Genomic DNA, 16,329 nt, shown 5'->3' on the forward strand with positions numbered 1-16,329 from the left:
TACAGTACATGAAAGCTAGGAAATAAGTCTGTGGATAATTCTAGTCCTCAAAAGACCTGGAAACCCAGTCATTAGCCATTTTGGACTGCTGGAGCCCAAGGACAAGACTGAAGCTCAAGCCAACTGCTGGACACGTTCAGACTGTTCTGAGAAGACACGTGGCCAACTGCCTTGAAAGGTACTGCTACAGCAAGTTATCCCATTGCAGTCATTATATGGTGCTAGTGCAAGCAAATCATTCTGGGTTTAATAAAAATAGCTATGCCTAACTATTTCCTATGGATCTACTGGAACCACTGACTAGTGCATACTGCAACTGAGAATTCCATGGAAGTGCCCGGATTAGACTACGCTCTTCTTTCACATTCTCTTGTATTTTTATATGTAGCTTAATATCTCCATCTCCTCTGTCCTTTTCTTCTGCTTTAATTTGGTTTTCTGTGTTAGTCCTCTGCTGGCCAGCAGCCCTTGCAGGGAGCCAGCTTTTCCTTCTCCAGAGGATCTAGCTACTATGACCCACAAGTATTTTTAATCTCCTGATGAGTGGTAACATCTAATGATGAACACAAGTCCCTCCTTGATTCCTTTTCCCCGACTGCCACTTTGCTCTTCCGATCAGCTTTCACCCTGATTCTAGCAACAATTCAAACGCCCATCTTAAAAAATAAAAAGATTGTGTGCAATCTTTGCACTCATGGCAGCCAACTCTGGACAAAGTGAATGACATAAAGGCTTGAGCTGTGTATGGAAGGCACAGCAAGGAAAAAGGTGAGAAGAGAAATGCCAGTAAAGCATCAGCAAAGGCATCTTAGAACACGATATTATCTTGAAAAAATGAAACTAAGATGACTTCAATGGTCATGAATCAATGCAGCTGTAAAAACTGCATGGCCATGGCCATGTTAAACTCCATACAGTCAAAAGAGCATCATGTGACAGAGTTTAAAGGATGCCAAAAAATAAACCGTAATAGAAGACTGGAACACACAGTGTAACAGGCCTATGAGTAAACTCTAATTAGCACTGTTGCTAATTTGCTTGCAGCAGTCGAACACAGGCTTCAAGCAGGGGCTAGACGGTATCTGTGCTAGGAAAAGAAAAAGCTGTAATCCATTAGGAAGGATTAGATTTGTAAACTAGGCAGCCTAAGAAGTGATTTCAGGTCTGTTTGGGTTACAATTCTCCTAGAATAAAAAAAAGTCCACCAGGTGTGCTCTTTAAGGGTCATTGTGTAACAGAAATGCTCAGCATTACCTTTTGCACCATCTCCTTGGTATGCATCAAAATCTGAAACGGGGGAGAAAAAAAAGTACAAAGATTAGCATATGATATAATTACAATTTAACACATGCAAACATATCCATTAGGTTACTAACTCCCAATTGCTCTCCCCTTTCAAAACAAGGCAAGATACTTCTCTCCTGGCAACCCACAGCCACCTTGATACTCCTATTACATGAGTAAATACTCACCTAACCTTGTATTAATGCTATTATTAACTCCCCTAAAACGAGATTAAGACAAATCTCAAAATTGCATATGCACACACAACTTGTGCATTGGGAGAAAAAAACAGCACTGAATCCACTGCTCAAATAAAAACTAATTAGAAAGTACCAGAATTAAGCCTCTGAAACTAATTTAGGTCAGCCCTCTACCCCATAAACACTGTCTTAATATGATGGTATCTCTTGATATCACGGGGCTTCTTCTCTCCAAAGCCCGGACTTGGCCAGGACAGTCAGGTTAGCTCTCACTCAACAGGAACTTGCTCAGAAGTTTGATTATCCCTCCAATGGTGTCAAACTGGGAATCAAAAAGGAGGAAAGCAGTGACCCTCACCCGTCCCCCAGAGGTGTCCGCGCATGTCCCAGCCCATATTCCATGGGTTCGGGCACAGTGTAAGGGGTGTGTAAGAATTTCCAAGGCTAACCAGATGTGAGAGTTATTCATTTCTCCTTGCAATCACTTTTTTTCCTTCTCTAGGCAAACCCTCCGACTGCAATACAAGATGGGTTTGTGCTGCACTGTCTCCAAGACCTTGTGGACTGTCTGAGGGGACTGGGAGAAGCACCTTATGGAAGGTCCTATAGAAACACTCTATAGAAACACTACAGTTTTATATAGTTATGTTTAAGGAATGACCTTAATGCTGGCATTTCCTAACTTCAGCATGTTATTCCTTCAGCAGGACTGCGTCAATAAAACGCAAAGTCAGCCCTCTTTGCACACGGACAACGCACTGGATTGAAAACCACACTAGTGTTCCCGGAATCACAGAATCACAGAATATTCAAGGTTGGAAGGGACCAAGGTTGGAGTAGCTGATAGCCCAGAGGGCTGTGCTGCCATCCAGAGAGACCTGGACAGACTGGAGGACTGGGCGGTGAGAAACCTCATGAGGTTCAACAAGGGCAAGTGCAGGGTCCTGCACTCAGGGAGGAATAACCCTGGACACCAGTACAGATTAGGGGTGGACCTGCTGGAGAGCAGTCCCGCAGAGAGGGACCTGGGTGTCATGGTGGACGACAAGTTGACCATGAGGCAGCAGTGTGCCCTGGTGGCCAAGAAGGCCAACGGGATCCTGGGGTGCATTAAGAAAAGTGTCTCCAGCAGGTCGAGGGAAGTGATCATCCCCCTCTACTCAGCCCTGGTGAGGCCACATCTGGAGGACTGTGTCCAGTTCTGGGCTCCCCAGTACAAGAGGGATGTGGAGCTGCTGGAGAGAGTCCAGCGCAGGGCTACCAGGATGATCAGGGGCCTGGAACATCTGCCCTATGAGCAGAGGCTGAGAGAGCTGGGCCTGTTCAGCCTGGAGAAGAGGAGGCTGAGGGGGGACCTGATCAGCGTGTATAAATACCTCAAGGGAGGCAGTGAGGAGGAGGGGGCGGCCTCTTTTCAGTGGTGGGCAGGGATAGGACTAGAGGAAATGGCTTCAAACTGAAGCATCGGAAGTTCCACAGAAACTTAAGGAAGCGTTTCTTCACTGTGAGGGTGACAAAGCACTGGAACAGGCTGCCCAGAGAGGTTGTGGAGTCTCCTTCTTTGGAGATCTTTAAAACCCGCTTGGATGCAGCCCTGTGCCATGTGCTCTAGGTGACCCTGCGTGAGCAGGGGGGTTGGACTCGATGACCTCTGAGGTCCCTTCCAACCTTCGGCATTCTATGATTCTATGATTCTATGACCTCTAGAGATCATCTAGTCCAACCTTCCTGCTCCAGCAGGGACACCCAGAGCACCGGGCGGCATCCAGGTGGGTTTGAAGATCTCCAGAGAAGGAGACTCCACAGCCTCCCTGGGCAGCCTGTGCCAGGGCTCTGGCACCCTCACAGGAAAGAAGTTCCTCCTCACCTGGAGATGGAACTGCCCGTGTTGCATTGCCCCTTGTCCTGTCACTGGCCACCGCTGGGATACATACACACAATGATACCTAGCTAGAGACAGCGGGAGTGCGATGCTGCAGAGAGCTTCAGTTTAAAGCCAGACGCCACTGAATTATGCCCCAAAAGCTCTATGAGCTTTGGCACCTTTAATTTTGCAATGCCTGACTTTGCAAACTTAATATTCTCTCTCAATACAGCGTGTGTTTATACATGTTAGCTTATTAATAACACAAAAATTAATAGTGCGTGTGTATAGAATTTTCTCTTGGGATAAGTGCCTTTAGATTTAATACTGTAAACCCTAGTAAGTATTTCCCCCTCCTTCACTACTATCTGTTTAAAGTGCATGAGTATATTAACTCAAATTCAGGCCTAGTCAACAATAAACTAATAAAATACATTTTTCACCATTTCACATATATTACCACTAATCAAGAAATTTGATCATAACACAATTAGTGAAATGAATCACTCTTTGGCTCTAAGCAATTGGAACTAAAACCATCTAGTACAGGTAGAAATCTGGAATTTGAAGAACAGCAGGCTGGACAAGTGTGCCTCTCTTGTCATTCCTACATAAACTACTTTCTAAATCCATGTATAATTATTCTTGGTCTTGGCAGGGTTGGTTACTGCAAAATCCTGTCTATTTTCCAACTGAAGAAAAATATGCAATAGAAAAAAAAAGTATTTATTCTGCAATAATTTCATATGCAATAGAAAAAAAAAAAAGTCGTACTATCTTTGCCTGAAGTGGCTTTCTCAAAGTAAATTAACACTTACAGAATAGCTTCACAACAAGTCTTTTCAACTAAATTTGTTGTTTTCCCTCCGTTGACTCTTCATGCCTTTGACATGACAAAAAAAACAACTGAAAAGAATGAAAATCTGCAAATTGTCATTAAAAAAAAATGACAGGAATTTCTAAAGCACAGTTATGTACTTACATAAACATTATATCATTCACAAATTTTGAAGTATTTTGAGTTCCTCTGAGCAAACTTCAGCTAGCCAGGAACCACTTATCGGGGCAGCTTTAACACTATCCCAACACACCTCCATTCCCACAGCATTCCCAGATTCCGATGGGATCAAAGCATTTCGCTGACTGAGGCTGGGGTCCTTGGCCAAGCAAGCGGCACCGGAGCCGAGAGCCACGGCCGCTGCCGGGCGGGCACAGGGCAGCGATGAGGGCGATGGCACCACGGCTCACCCACGGCTCAGCGCTGGGTTTCTGCACCCAAACGGGAACAGCACCGTGCACTGCAACGCCCCACGCGTTTCTGCGGCCAAGGACTCGAGAAGTCCCGTCATCCAAGCCAGCTTTTAAGGAGGTTGAGTTAGGAAATGCTGCACAGAGCCGTGCGCGCTGTGTCCTGCGATCCTTGAACAGGGCGGCGAGCGCCGACTTCCAGGACAGGTTCCTTAGGGCCGCCGAGAGCCTCCGCATCGCCACCGGCTCCGGGCACGTCTTCCAGGCGCCCTTCTGCTCCCGGCACCCTGGGGGTGTATTTTTTTGAAGGGAGAAGCAGGTTCCCTGGCTCCCGACTGCTCCTTCCAACCCGTTCTTGGGGCTCCGCGGCACCCCCTTTACCGGTTAAGGCTTAAGTGCAGTAACGCAGATCACAAGCACGGAGCTAAAAATGCTAATGGGGATGTGTTATGCTATCAGCCTTCCCAAATTGTGGTAAAGAGGCGATTATGTAGTTTGAGAAGGATTTAGGAATAGTGAAAATTGAAGTTGTATCGTTTTAGTTCTGTGCCTCTCATACATATGCATTGGAACACACACTTCACATTACCACACACTACTTTTTACTGCTGTAAGGCAACACCACCACAAGCTGAAGCTATATTTGCCTTTTTAATTTGTTAAAGGCATCTTAAGTGTGCTAGGAACAAAAGAAAGGCTAATAATAATATATTCTTAAGAAATAATGAGTATCAGCAAAGATGCATAGGGACAGAAGTGTTCAACAACCACTGCTTTCCTCCCCTTGAGGCAAAGCCAGACAGCGGAAGATCTCCTGAGGAGACAACCCGGGCAGGAGCGTTCTGGGGGAGAGGGCTGCGTTGCACCCCAGCTTTCTTCCTCTTCAGGTCCCATCACTCGCTCTCCTCTCTGAGGACGGTCCTCCGAGCAGGAAGACGTTCTCCAAGGAAGAGAGAGGAGGGAAGGTCCCTGCATCCTTACCTCTGCGCAGCTCGGGCTGTCCAGCTCCCCACCTTCCTTGCGTTCTCCAGCCACTCTCTTCAAAGCAGAAACTGCTGCACCCACGGAAGGACTCACTCTCCCAAAGAGCAAAGACAAGATCCAAGCAACCCAAACACACCACAGCCGTGCAGGCACACAGGAGAGTTTGAACCACAAAACCACCTACCAGCTTGAACCACAACATAACTTTAACTTGCAGTGAATGCCCTTGCAAGGGTATTCCCTCAGCACATATAGACACCTACGGATATATAGACTTTCCTGGCAAACTTTCTAACATCCAGTTAGTCTGAAGAGCATCCACTGCAATCCCTGATACGATGCCTGAGCTCCACTGAAGACCCTCATCACAAAAAAAGCCACCCTGCTCAAAAACCAAACCCAAAACCACACAACACAAACCAAGCAGCCTCAATCCTCCTCCCCGGAGACAAAGAGCAGAGCAGGGAAGAGCAGAAAACATCGGGTCTCAGCTCGACGGCGCAGCCGCCCTGCGCGTTCCCCAGCGCGCGTGGCTCCAGCAGGAAGCTCTAAGGAGGCATTTCCATCTTACCTGTTTCCTAGCGATTCAGACGGCACTGCCCCACCACCTCCCCACTGAATTTAAAAATTATTCTAAAGACACGTATCACTTATATATGACACTGATTATCGCAGTCATTAGAATTCTAGTTGACTTCACCCCACTTTTCTCAAAAAAAAGCTAATTCCTGCAGCAAAAGGTTACCCTTAGTGCTCTTAGAAAGGAAACAGGAGCCCTGAAACAAAATTTAAAAGTTAGACAAAGAAATGAGAGGTAGGACATAAAAGAAAGACTAGCATTTATTTCCTTGGTACTTTCTGTCATTTCTAAATAATTTTCTGAAATAACATTATCTATCAATAGTTGGAAAGATATTTTTTTTCCTAACAGGATTTGCCCCACTTAAAAAAAAAAAAAAAAAAAAAAAAAACAACACCCACACCACATTTTGGCCAATGTTCAGTTCAGGGGCTCAGTTGTCCCTGAGTGGACACAGGTCATCCCAAGAGGGTCACAGACAAGCTGCCTTCACGAAGGGACGGGCACACGTCAGCGCCACCGCTGCTGACAGAGCACCAGTGCCAAGAGCTACGGAGCACGAGGTTATAAAGACTTGCTCAATTCATTAATAAGGCAGTCGGTAGTTATCTGATTTCACAGCAACACCTGCATATTTATCTTCTCATTACCAATTGGATGATGGATTTTTTTTTTCAAGCACATTTCAAAAATCTGCCAACTTCAAGTGTAAAAAAAAAAAAAAAAAAAAAAAAGACAAACTTTGTGGTTAATTTTTCCCTTAACAAAGTACAGCTGTTGAGAATAATTGTTCAAGATCTTACCCTGTAATGTCAACTGCAGCAGAACAAAGAGTATTTAATTAGCAAATCTATCCAGTAATTCAACACCTATTATATAAAATGCCTTCGTGATTTTATTCAGGATAATTTGCTAAGAGGGTTATTACTGACATTCAGATGAAATTTAAAATTCCTACGCAAGTCGAGTCATAATAGCAGTAATGATCCCCCCAATCAGGAGATACTGTGTCACACGAGGTGCTTTTGCAAGGCAGCAGCCCATTTCCTGACTTCTTAATTCCTGGGCTCAGCTCAGTGAGAGCCCTTCATGCCAATATTTCAGTCAGCAATACATCCTTAATGGGACTCTATTAAAATACCTAGAATAAAAAATGACTTTTTTTCCCCCTCTCCCCCTTGTTAGGGAGAATGACAGCGCCGCTATCATATCAATCATTAACAGCTCCTCGGAAACGCACCGCCAAGGCAGGCAGGTTTACAGCGAGACTGCAGAGACAGAAGAAAGGAGGAAGAGAATAGGAAAATTGTTACTCCTTGGTTTCCTTTTGCAAATAACACTGCACTGCTCCTGAGGGCTGGATTGTCTCCTATTGCGGGGAATCCAAGCAGGAGGAATTAATTGCCTGGCAACTCGTCTGCAGAGCCAGGCCCTCCCCCCAGGCATCTACCTCTCAAATCCTGTCAACTTCTTGCCATAGGGAACACGTATGAAACTCTTTTTTCAACTTTTTACTCATAAAAGCAGAAGTCGCAGCGTGTACTTTCGCTTGCCCACATGAAGTGTGAGTCCATACACATCGAAAGATTTGAAGTGCAGACAGGGAATCAAACTGCAAAAGCCTCTGTCCTGACTCTGCTCCCACTCACTAATGTATTAATTAAATGAGATTACAAATGTGATTTAAGAAAGGGAATGCCTGAAGAAAAGCAAATATACATAAAGCAGTTTTACTGCTACCCATAACATCAGTCAAAGACCACGACAACAGTCCCTTTTTGCCAAAGACGCTCACATGAAAACCAGCTCAGAGCACAGCCACGGACAGAAAGCGACACCTCCATCCAGGCTGACTGCAAAAGCCCCACATTGCAGGGGCAGCAATGATTCTCCTACACGTCCCTCTGCCCAAGGAGAAGAGCTGCCCTCCCGGGGCTCTTCCCAGGTTCTTCCCTCTCCCAGAAGGGCTCTCCCGCCGGCCAGGGAGTGCACACGGCAGGAGACGGGATCTCCCGACTCCGCACGCGCACCCAGGAGCGGCAGCCTCGGAGCACCACGGCACAACAACAACTCGTGGGCACGCTTGTCATATTTTGACAAGGAATGTGAAGATGACAATAAAAAACTAGAGATGATGCCTATCAAATTACATCCCGAAGACAATGTGCTCTTGATGCATCTAGCTCATTAAGCACTTAGACACGACAGAAACAATTATATCTATAAAACCCTACAATCCCTCTATTTCAAGCATTCCAGAGCTTCACTCAGGAAGACAGGAAGACCATTATCAATCCTTTACTCAGTTGTAAAATTACTGGCCATTCTGCACAACACAGCATGAGCCATCCTCTACTAAAGTGAATTTTGACTCTCTGGGAAAGGATTGTGGTGGTATTAGGATGAAAGAAATCCTCTGCAGCATCCTACCAGAGCTTTGAAAAAAAAGTAAAAAAAGACAGAATTCAATGTTGGAAATTCATTTCAAATCTTGGAAACAGAGAACCTGGGTGTTCTGCAACCAAGTTAAATATTTGATTGCATAGAAGCTAAGTCATTTAGCTCTTATCCTGCTTTGTTTTCTGCAAGGCACTACGAATATAACGTCTCTTACCAGCACAGTGCCCAACGTTGGCTTTAGAGAAAGCCAATGATGGAACCAGGGGGGGCTACTAGGGAAGCTCTTCAGCTCAGAGCCCAGCTACTGAAAGGCCTTCCTTCGGAGCAACTCATTCAAAAGTAAAAACCCAAATGGAGCAGAGCAAGAAAACTTGCTGCTTGTTTCACTCTATAAAATAAACAAGACCCCTAACACTTAAAAACCCTTGAAGAGCCTATTAATCAATCCAAGTGCACGTCACTAACTTTTATTATTTTTTATTTAGCCACATTAAATATACGCATGTTTTTGAACACTTTGCACTTAACTACACAATTTAAAGGTAGTTTTACTTAATAAAGATACTGTTTTGTGCATTTTAAGAACATTAAAACCACAACAAAAGCTAAGTTTATCTGAAACGACATCTGAAACGACACGTAAAAACACTTTTAACATTAAACAAAAATAGGTCAAGTATCATTTACCATTTCCTAATAAAAACAATCTAAGTCAAACTATTCAATATTTAAATGAATACACACAAGTAGAGCCTTCCTAGAGGAAAACAGCAGTATCTGTTCTAGTGAAATGAACAAGCATTTGTATAAGAGGGCTTTATTTTCCAAGCTAAATGGGTTTAATGTATTCAGCAACTGAGAATCAGACTTTCACTATAAATATATATATTTTTTAAATTATAAAACCAGAAAATAATTTAAATGATTTAAATCAGGGATTCCTGTTGGGTGATACTGCTGAATGCTGCCTTTGCTTCCGTGTTTGTCAGGGGCAGCCCTCTAGAATCCCAGGCCCTAGGGACACACGAAGAGAGCCAGAGAGAGGAGGGCTTGCCCTGGGTAGAGGAAGAGTGGGTCAGAGAGCATCTAGGGAGCCTCGACACCCATAAATCCATGGGCCCTGATGGGATGCACCCCAGAGTGCTGCGGGAACTGGCAGATGTCCTAGCCGAGCCGCTCGCCATCATCTTTCAAAGGTCCTGGAGAACGGGGGAGGTGCCGGAGGACTGGAAGAAAGCCAACATCACTCCAGTCTTCAAAAAAGGCAAGAAGGAGGACCCGAGTAACTACAGGCCGGTGAGCCTCACCTCCATCCCCGGGAAAGTGATGGAGCAGCTCATCCTGGCTGCTCTCTCCAGACACATGGAGGAGAAGAAGGTGCTCAGGAGTAGCCAGCATGGATTCACCAAGGGGAAATCCTGCTTGACTAACCTGATCACCTTCTACGAAGGAATATCTAGCTGGATAGACGAGGGCAGAGCGGTAGATGTCATCTATCTGGATTTGAGCAAGGCTTTTGACACTGTCCCTCACAGCATCCTCCTGGGCAAGCTCCGAAGGTGTGGGATAGATGAGTGGACGGGGAGGTGGATTAGGAATTGGCTCGATGGCAGGGTGCAGAGAGTGGTTGTCAATGGTGCGGAGTCCAGCTGGAGGCCTGTACTTAGTGGTGTCCCCCAGGGGTCAGTTCTCAGTCCGGTCCTGTTCAACTTATTCATTAACGACCTGGATGAAGGGCTGGAGTGCTCCCTCAGCAAGTTTGCCGACGATACCAAACTGGGAGGAGTAGCTGATAGCCCTGAGGGCTGTGCTGCCATCCAGAGGGACCTGGACAGACTGGAGGACTGGGCGGCGAGAAACCTCATGAGGTTCAACAGGGGCAAGTGCAGGGTCCTGCACTTGGGGAGGAATAACCCTGGACACCAGTACAGATTAGGGGTGGACCTGCTGGAGAGCACTTCCGCAGAGAGGGACCTGGGTGTCATGGTGGACGACAAGTTGACCATGAGGCAGCAGTGTGCCCTGGTGGCCAAGAAGGCCAACGGGATCCTGGGGTGCATTAAGAAAAGCGTCTCCAGCAGGTCGAGGGAAGTGATCATCCCCCTCTACTCAGCCCTGGTGAGGCCACATCTGGAGTACTGCGTCCAGTTCTGGGCTCCCCAGTACAAGAGGGATGTGGAGCTGCTGGAGAGAGTCCAGCACAGGGCTACCAGGATGATCAGGGGCCTGAAACATCTGCCCTGTGAGCAAAGGCTGAGAGAGCTGGGTCTGTTCAGCCTGGAGAAGAGGAGGCTGAGGGGGGACCTGATCAGTGTCTATAAATACCTCAAGGGAGGCAGTGAGGAGGAGGGGGCGGCCTCTTTTCAGTGGCGGCCGGAGATAGGACTAGAGGAAATGGCTTCAAACTGAAGCATCGGAAGTTCCACAGGAACTTAAGGAAGCATTTCTTCACTGTGAGGGTGACAAAGCACTGGCACAGGCTGCCCAGAGAGGCTGTGGAGTCTCCTTCTTTGGAGATCTTTAAAACCCGCTTGGATGCAGCCCTGTGCCACGTGCTCTAGGTGACCCTGCGTGAGCAGGGGGGTTGGACTCGATGACCTCTGAGGTCCCTTCCAACCTTCGGCATTCTATGATTCTATGATACAAGTTAGCATCCATCCAGAAGTAAACTAGAACACAGGGACATTTCCTTAAGTAATAGTAAATTCTATTTCTGGCTAGGGAACAAAAATCTGCACTAAGTCTCAGTTGATGAACAGCTTTAGATTACCCTTCAAACCATATAAAACATATATCCCTTCATCCTGAGCTGACAGAAAATATACACGCTGTCTCATCTGCCAGATATATTACTTTCGGTGCCACACATCTGATCCAAGTCCTTGGATCATGGAAGTTTCAGAGATGTCTTGTAATTCTAAAACTTGGAAGTTCTAGACAAGTCACAAAGTCTGTCCCACCATCAATGGTGATGACAGTTTTCAAGATGGAAGGATTTTTGTAAACTAGGAAGAGAAATTAAGCTAATTCCTCCAGTTCACATAAAATGAATATAAAAGACTCAGTGACAGGATTCCAAAGCCATTTTTTTTTTAAGTCATGGATAAACTCAATGTAATATCCAAGATGATGTCATGATGACTCCTTGGGATCCAAATTCTTCATCATTTTTGATTAAAAAAATATAAAAACATAAAAAAAAAGCTGAAAAAGGTAGTTAAAACTCTGGAAGATCCTCCTCCCACCCACCAACTTCAAGGAAATATTCACTAGGGGGAGAACAAAAGAAAAAAAAAAGAAGTCCTATCTAAGAAGGATTCCTTAACACAACAAAAAAGCAGAGGTGGCAGGAACCAAGCCTGCACTCAATATACCCTTCTGTATCCTTTAGGACTTCTTAAATAGGAACTACAACTTAGAAGTCCGGAGAAAAGACAAATAGGTGCCAAAGAGAAAAACAGAGGCAGAAACCAAAACTTGTCCTAAAAACTTGCCTGTTCTTGGATGATCACAGGCACTTTGCCAGCAGTTAATAAAGAACAGGGCAAGACAACTGCTGTTGAGACACACTGATGTTCACAGGCAAAGGAAAGGACTTGCCAGTCCCAGCACTAATTTCTCATGTAAAATTTTCATAAAGCACATAATTTTGTTTCATTAAATTGAATGTATGTGGACAACTCCAGTTGCTTATACCAAATTAAACAGAACACCTTCACCACTGCACAGCCGGGGCAGTGTGGGGCGTTTCTAACCATGGGACCCTCTTTGAGGCTTGAGGATCGCCTGGAAGAGACAGGATCCTCTGGACTAAGTGGCGCCTTAGCCCCTTTGCCAATGGTCTAAGCAACCTAGCAAGGAGAGCTCTGAAGGAGGCACAAGGTGGGGAAGGAGAGGATGCCAAAAGTGAGAGGTGGGGGGCAGGCTGGGCAAGCAACTGCCCGGGGTGACATGAACAAAAGGGGGTCTTGTAACCAACAGAAAGGGCCGGAAAGCGCCCACTCCAAGCAAATCCATGTAAATAAGGAGGCACCTGGGGAACGGCGTGATGGGGAAAGCTCTGGTGCCTTTTCGGGGAACGCAGCACGACCGGAGCCTTTCTGAAGTGGCCGAACGCTACTGCCCACACAGCAGGGCGAGGAAAGGGCCTGCACGCGACTGCGGCGCCGCGACCCCCCGGGATCCCGCGCCCAGCACGGAGCCTACGGGCTCCTTAGGAAGGCCAAGCTGGGAAGGTGGCGTCGGGGAGCTGTGCTGTGCAGTTCAGGATCCAGAGTAGAGCAAAGACAGCAAAAAACAAGATCCCAACCCATTTTCAAGGATCTCCTCCTCCAAGTTCAAGACTGGTCCATCCCAACAATCAGGAAATCAAGCAAGGACAACAGGAGGCTGGCAGGTTTAAAAGGTAAGCTCAGGTGTAAAAAGGAAGCACACAGAAGTAAAAGCAGGCACAGATGACCCATAGAGAAGCTGGGCATGCAGGGAGGGAACTGGCAGAGCTCTGGCCCATCCACAGCTGAATCTGCCGAGGCACGAAGGGCAACAACAAAGTCCTCTAGAGGTAAACAGGCACTGATAGAAAGTCAAGAGGAAATGTGGCCCTGCTGCTGAATGGATAAGGTATCTGATGACAAAGGACACACACAAAGACCGAGGTACTGATTGGTGTCTTCTCTGTCTCTACTGGCACAAATTTCATTCAGGAATCCCAGGCCCCTGAGACCAGAGGGGGCATGGAAAGAGGATCGGGTTGAGGAGGAGATTAGGGAGCGCAAACTCGACATACACAAGCCCATGGGCACGAGCCGAGAAGGCCCACGTCACTGCGAGGGCACTTTCAGTTATCTCTGAAGGGCCGTGGCAAGCCAGAAAGGGCCATGAGGACAGGAAGGAAGCGTCACTCCTGTCTTCGGGAGAAGCAGCACATGCTTCAGGAAGCACAGCTCAGCTCCAGGAACCACAGGTCAGCCAGCCTCACTTCATCCCTAGGAACATGAGGGAACAAACAGTCCTGGAAATCATGTTGAAATATATGCACAAAAAGCTAGGTGGAAGCAGTCAGCATGGATTTACAAAAGGAAGCTCATGCTTAACAAACCCAATAGCCTTCTACGATGAAATGACTGGCTTGGTGGATAAAATGAGAGCAGTTGCTTCTTTAAGTAAAGGCTTGTGAGGATATCACAAGCGATGGCACCAAAGATGAAACTGATAAAGTACAGGCTAGATTGTGGTGGACTGGAAACTGGCCGAAGTGCCAGGTTCAAGGGGACGAGCAGCACAAAGTCTAACCAGAGGCCAGTAACTGGGGGTCAATGTCAAGGCTGCTACTGGGGCCAGCACTACTTAAATCTGCACTGGCGAATGATACAAAACCAGGAGGAAGAGCCAATACACCTGAGAGCTGCGAAGCTGTGCAGAGGGACCTCGACAGGCTGGAGAAGTCCCATGGCCTACAGACCCCTCATGAAATGAGACGCCAAAGGCTGCACCTGGAGACAAACAAGCCCCAGCAGCCTGTGTACGGGATGGGAACCGGCCGGCTGGAAAGCGGCTCGGCAGGGAAGGTCCTTTGGGACAAGGTGGCCGTGATCCAGCAGCGGGGCCTGGCGGCCAGGAGGGCAACAGCATCCCGAGCTGCACTGGGCACGGAGAGGCCGGGGGCGAGGGAGCCGCGTCGGAGCTCGCCGCGAAAACAGGATTACTCCACAGCAAGGCCAGAGTGCTCGAAAAACAGGCCTGCCTTCCTCAAACTGAGGAAGAGAACTATTATCGGGCATATTGGTACAACCTCATTTTCTTGACTTTCCACATACACACACAAAAAAACAGGCCAGTAGAAACCACTGTGCATCCAGACACATCCGCACTAGCAGAGATGATCAGAAAACACTGGGAGGAGCTACAAAAGCAACCATGCTTGATGCAGCGGGGCTCCATCAGGAACATGCTCCGTGGCACGTCTTTGTGAGTACAATAATTGCAAAAAGCTGAGCTTCATGGAAAAACAAATGCCTGGAAGGGACTGGCTTATTTTTAGCCTTTAAGACTTCAGCAGTTAATGGTCAATTGGTCAGAGATCTAAAATAGCAGCATAGAATATTTTCAATACCATTTGTCTCTTCAAAACCCTGCCTCGCCACAGAAGACACCGAGTTAAAATCTCTGTATGTAGGGCCATGCATCCTGCATGGAAATTAACAGGCAGTGACAGTTAAATTCCAGGCACTCTTTTTAAAAATAGAGTGAAGTTAGGGGCTTACCAAAGCACTCAATTTAATTATTCAAGACCCCGAACTCATGCAAAGAAATGACAGTTGCAGAAGTTACTTTTATGCATTTGTCTGCTGTTTGCAAGAGATAAGTAATTTAGCACTCCATGTGCTGCGCACCCATTGGAGTATTTAAGAGTTTCCAAATTAATAGCAGTATGGCTTCATTATTAATGAAACCACATTGTTAAGATGTCATTATATAGTGCCACAGGATATGGATTTGTTTGTTAATTGTAAAGAACATGAAAACGTTAAGACTTGCAAAACAAACAAATGTATTTAACCTTCCAATGTGACCCTCTAGGAATTCAATCCAAACACTGACTTTCAGCCACCTATCAGATTAAAGTAGTGGAGTTTTACTGCTCATTCAATCCACATAATTCACCTAAAATGATATTGCTCAACAGGAATGCAGTTCTACTCTAGTGATACAAAACCCTAATTACAAATGCAACTAAAGCATACTACCCCCATAAATCCATTATTGCCAGAGAGGCATGCTGATTATTTTTAAAATCCTTAATTTGTCATTTAGACCTACCGATATCTCTTTGTAAAGTATTCAGAACACATTTGCACCTATCTAGCTTTCGAAAACATTAACAATGTTTATAAATTTCTCACTTATTTCCCTACAATTTGACAGGATTGATTTTGCGCTACATACTTTAACTCAATCAATCTTTGACTTTGGAAATTTTCATTTAAATTCTTCATCCCACAAATTCATTTAAGAAAAGAACATCATAACCTAAAAGTTTTGCCTCATCCAAAAAACACAGCTAACAAGCTTTCCCATCTCTCATTACAGAAGCTTGAATCATTCACAAAATAAACGCAGCTTTCACTCACATGCCAAGGAAGCCTTCCGTCTTTCAAAGTTCTCTCTGGCTTTTAATTTCCAGTTTAAATACAATGCACCAATATTAATGTACATTATTGTCACACCAGTGATTCAATATCCTCATTAGAATTATATCTAAAATGAGCCCTGTGGGGCCTTGAGCGAAGTTTTAGCACCAACATAATAATCCAACCAGAAGCACCAATCAACAGTAATTTGATTTCACCCATTGCTATCATTGCTACAAATCTTGTTTAAGCATCTTTTTAATGCCCTTGGATTTTTAGGGGTTACTAAAAACAGAAGATTTGATAGGCACAGAAACCCCTTTAGGACTTTTCTGTGATTCCAAGTCCTGGTTAAAAGCACTGAAACAAAATTCCCATCACACACAGAGCAAAATACATACACATACAAAATATCCCGACATATTCCCTTTGAAGGGCAGCAGAATCAAGTATAAAGCGCTTAAAAAAAAAAGTATTCTAGAGTTTCTGTAATTATTTAAAAATACATTAAACCTGGTGCATACAATCAAAGAAAAAAAAAAAAGAAGAAAACAAAACCACTCCACTTGGCCAACCAGCCTCTAGGACACTGAAAGGATCAATGCTCCTTTCCAACACAGACAGCACTGGTTTCAGTAC

At 45.6% G+C, this 16,329-nt stretch overlaps 1 protein-coding gene across 2 annotated transcripts in view; it reads right to left on the minus strand.

The window, feature by feature from the left end:
* Positions 1-16,329, minus strand: part of POLA1 (DNA polymerase alpha 1, catalytic subunit) — a 188,734-nt gene that overhangs the window by 115,578 nt on the left and 56,827 nt on the right. For both annotated transcript variants that reach the window (XM_026038675.1, XM_026038676.1), the window contains exon 26: positions 1,255-1,287. In XM_026038675.1, the coding sequence (XP_025894460.1) occupies positions 1,255-1,287 (33 nt within the window). The remainder of the gene's footprint in view (positions 1-1,254; positions 1,288-16,329) is intronic.

This window comes from Nothoprocta perdicaria, unplaced genomic scaffold (assembly GCF_003342845.1).
Source record: "Nothoprocta perdicaria isolate Ctin4 unplaced genomic scaffold, notPer1 scaffold_215, whole genome shotgun sequence".
In the NCBI taxonomy this organism is placed as follows: domain Eukaryota; kingdom Metazoa; phylum Chordata; class Aves; order Tinamiformes; family Tinamidae; genus Nothoprocta; species Nothoprocta perdicaria.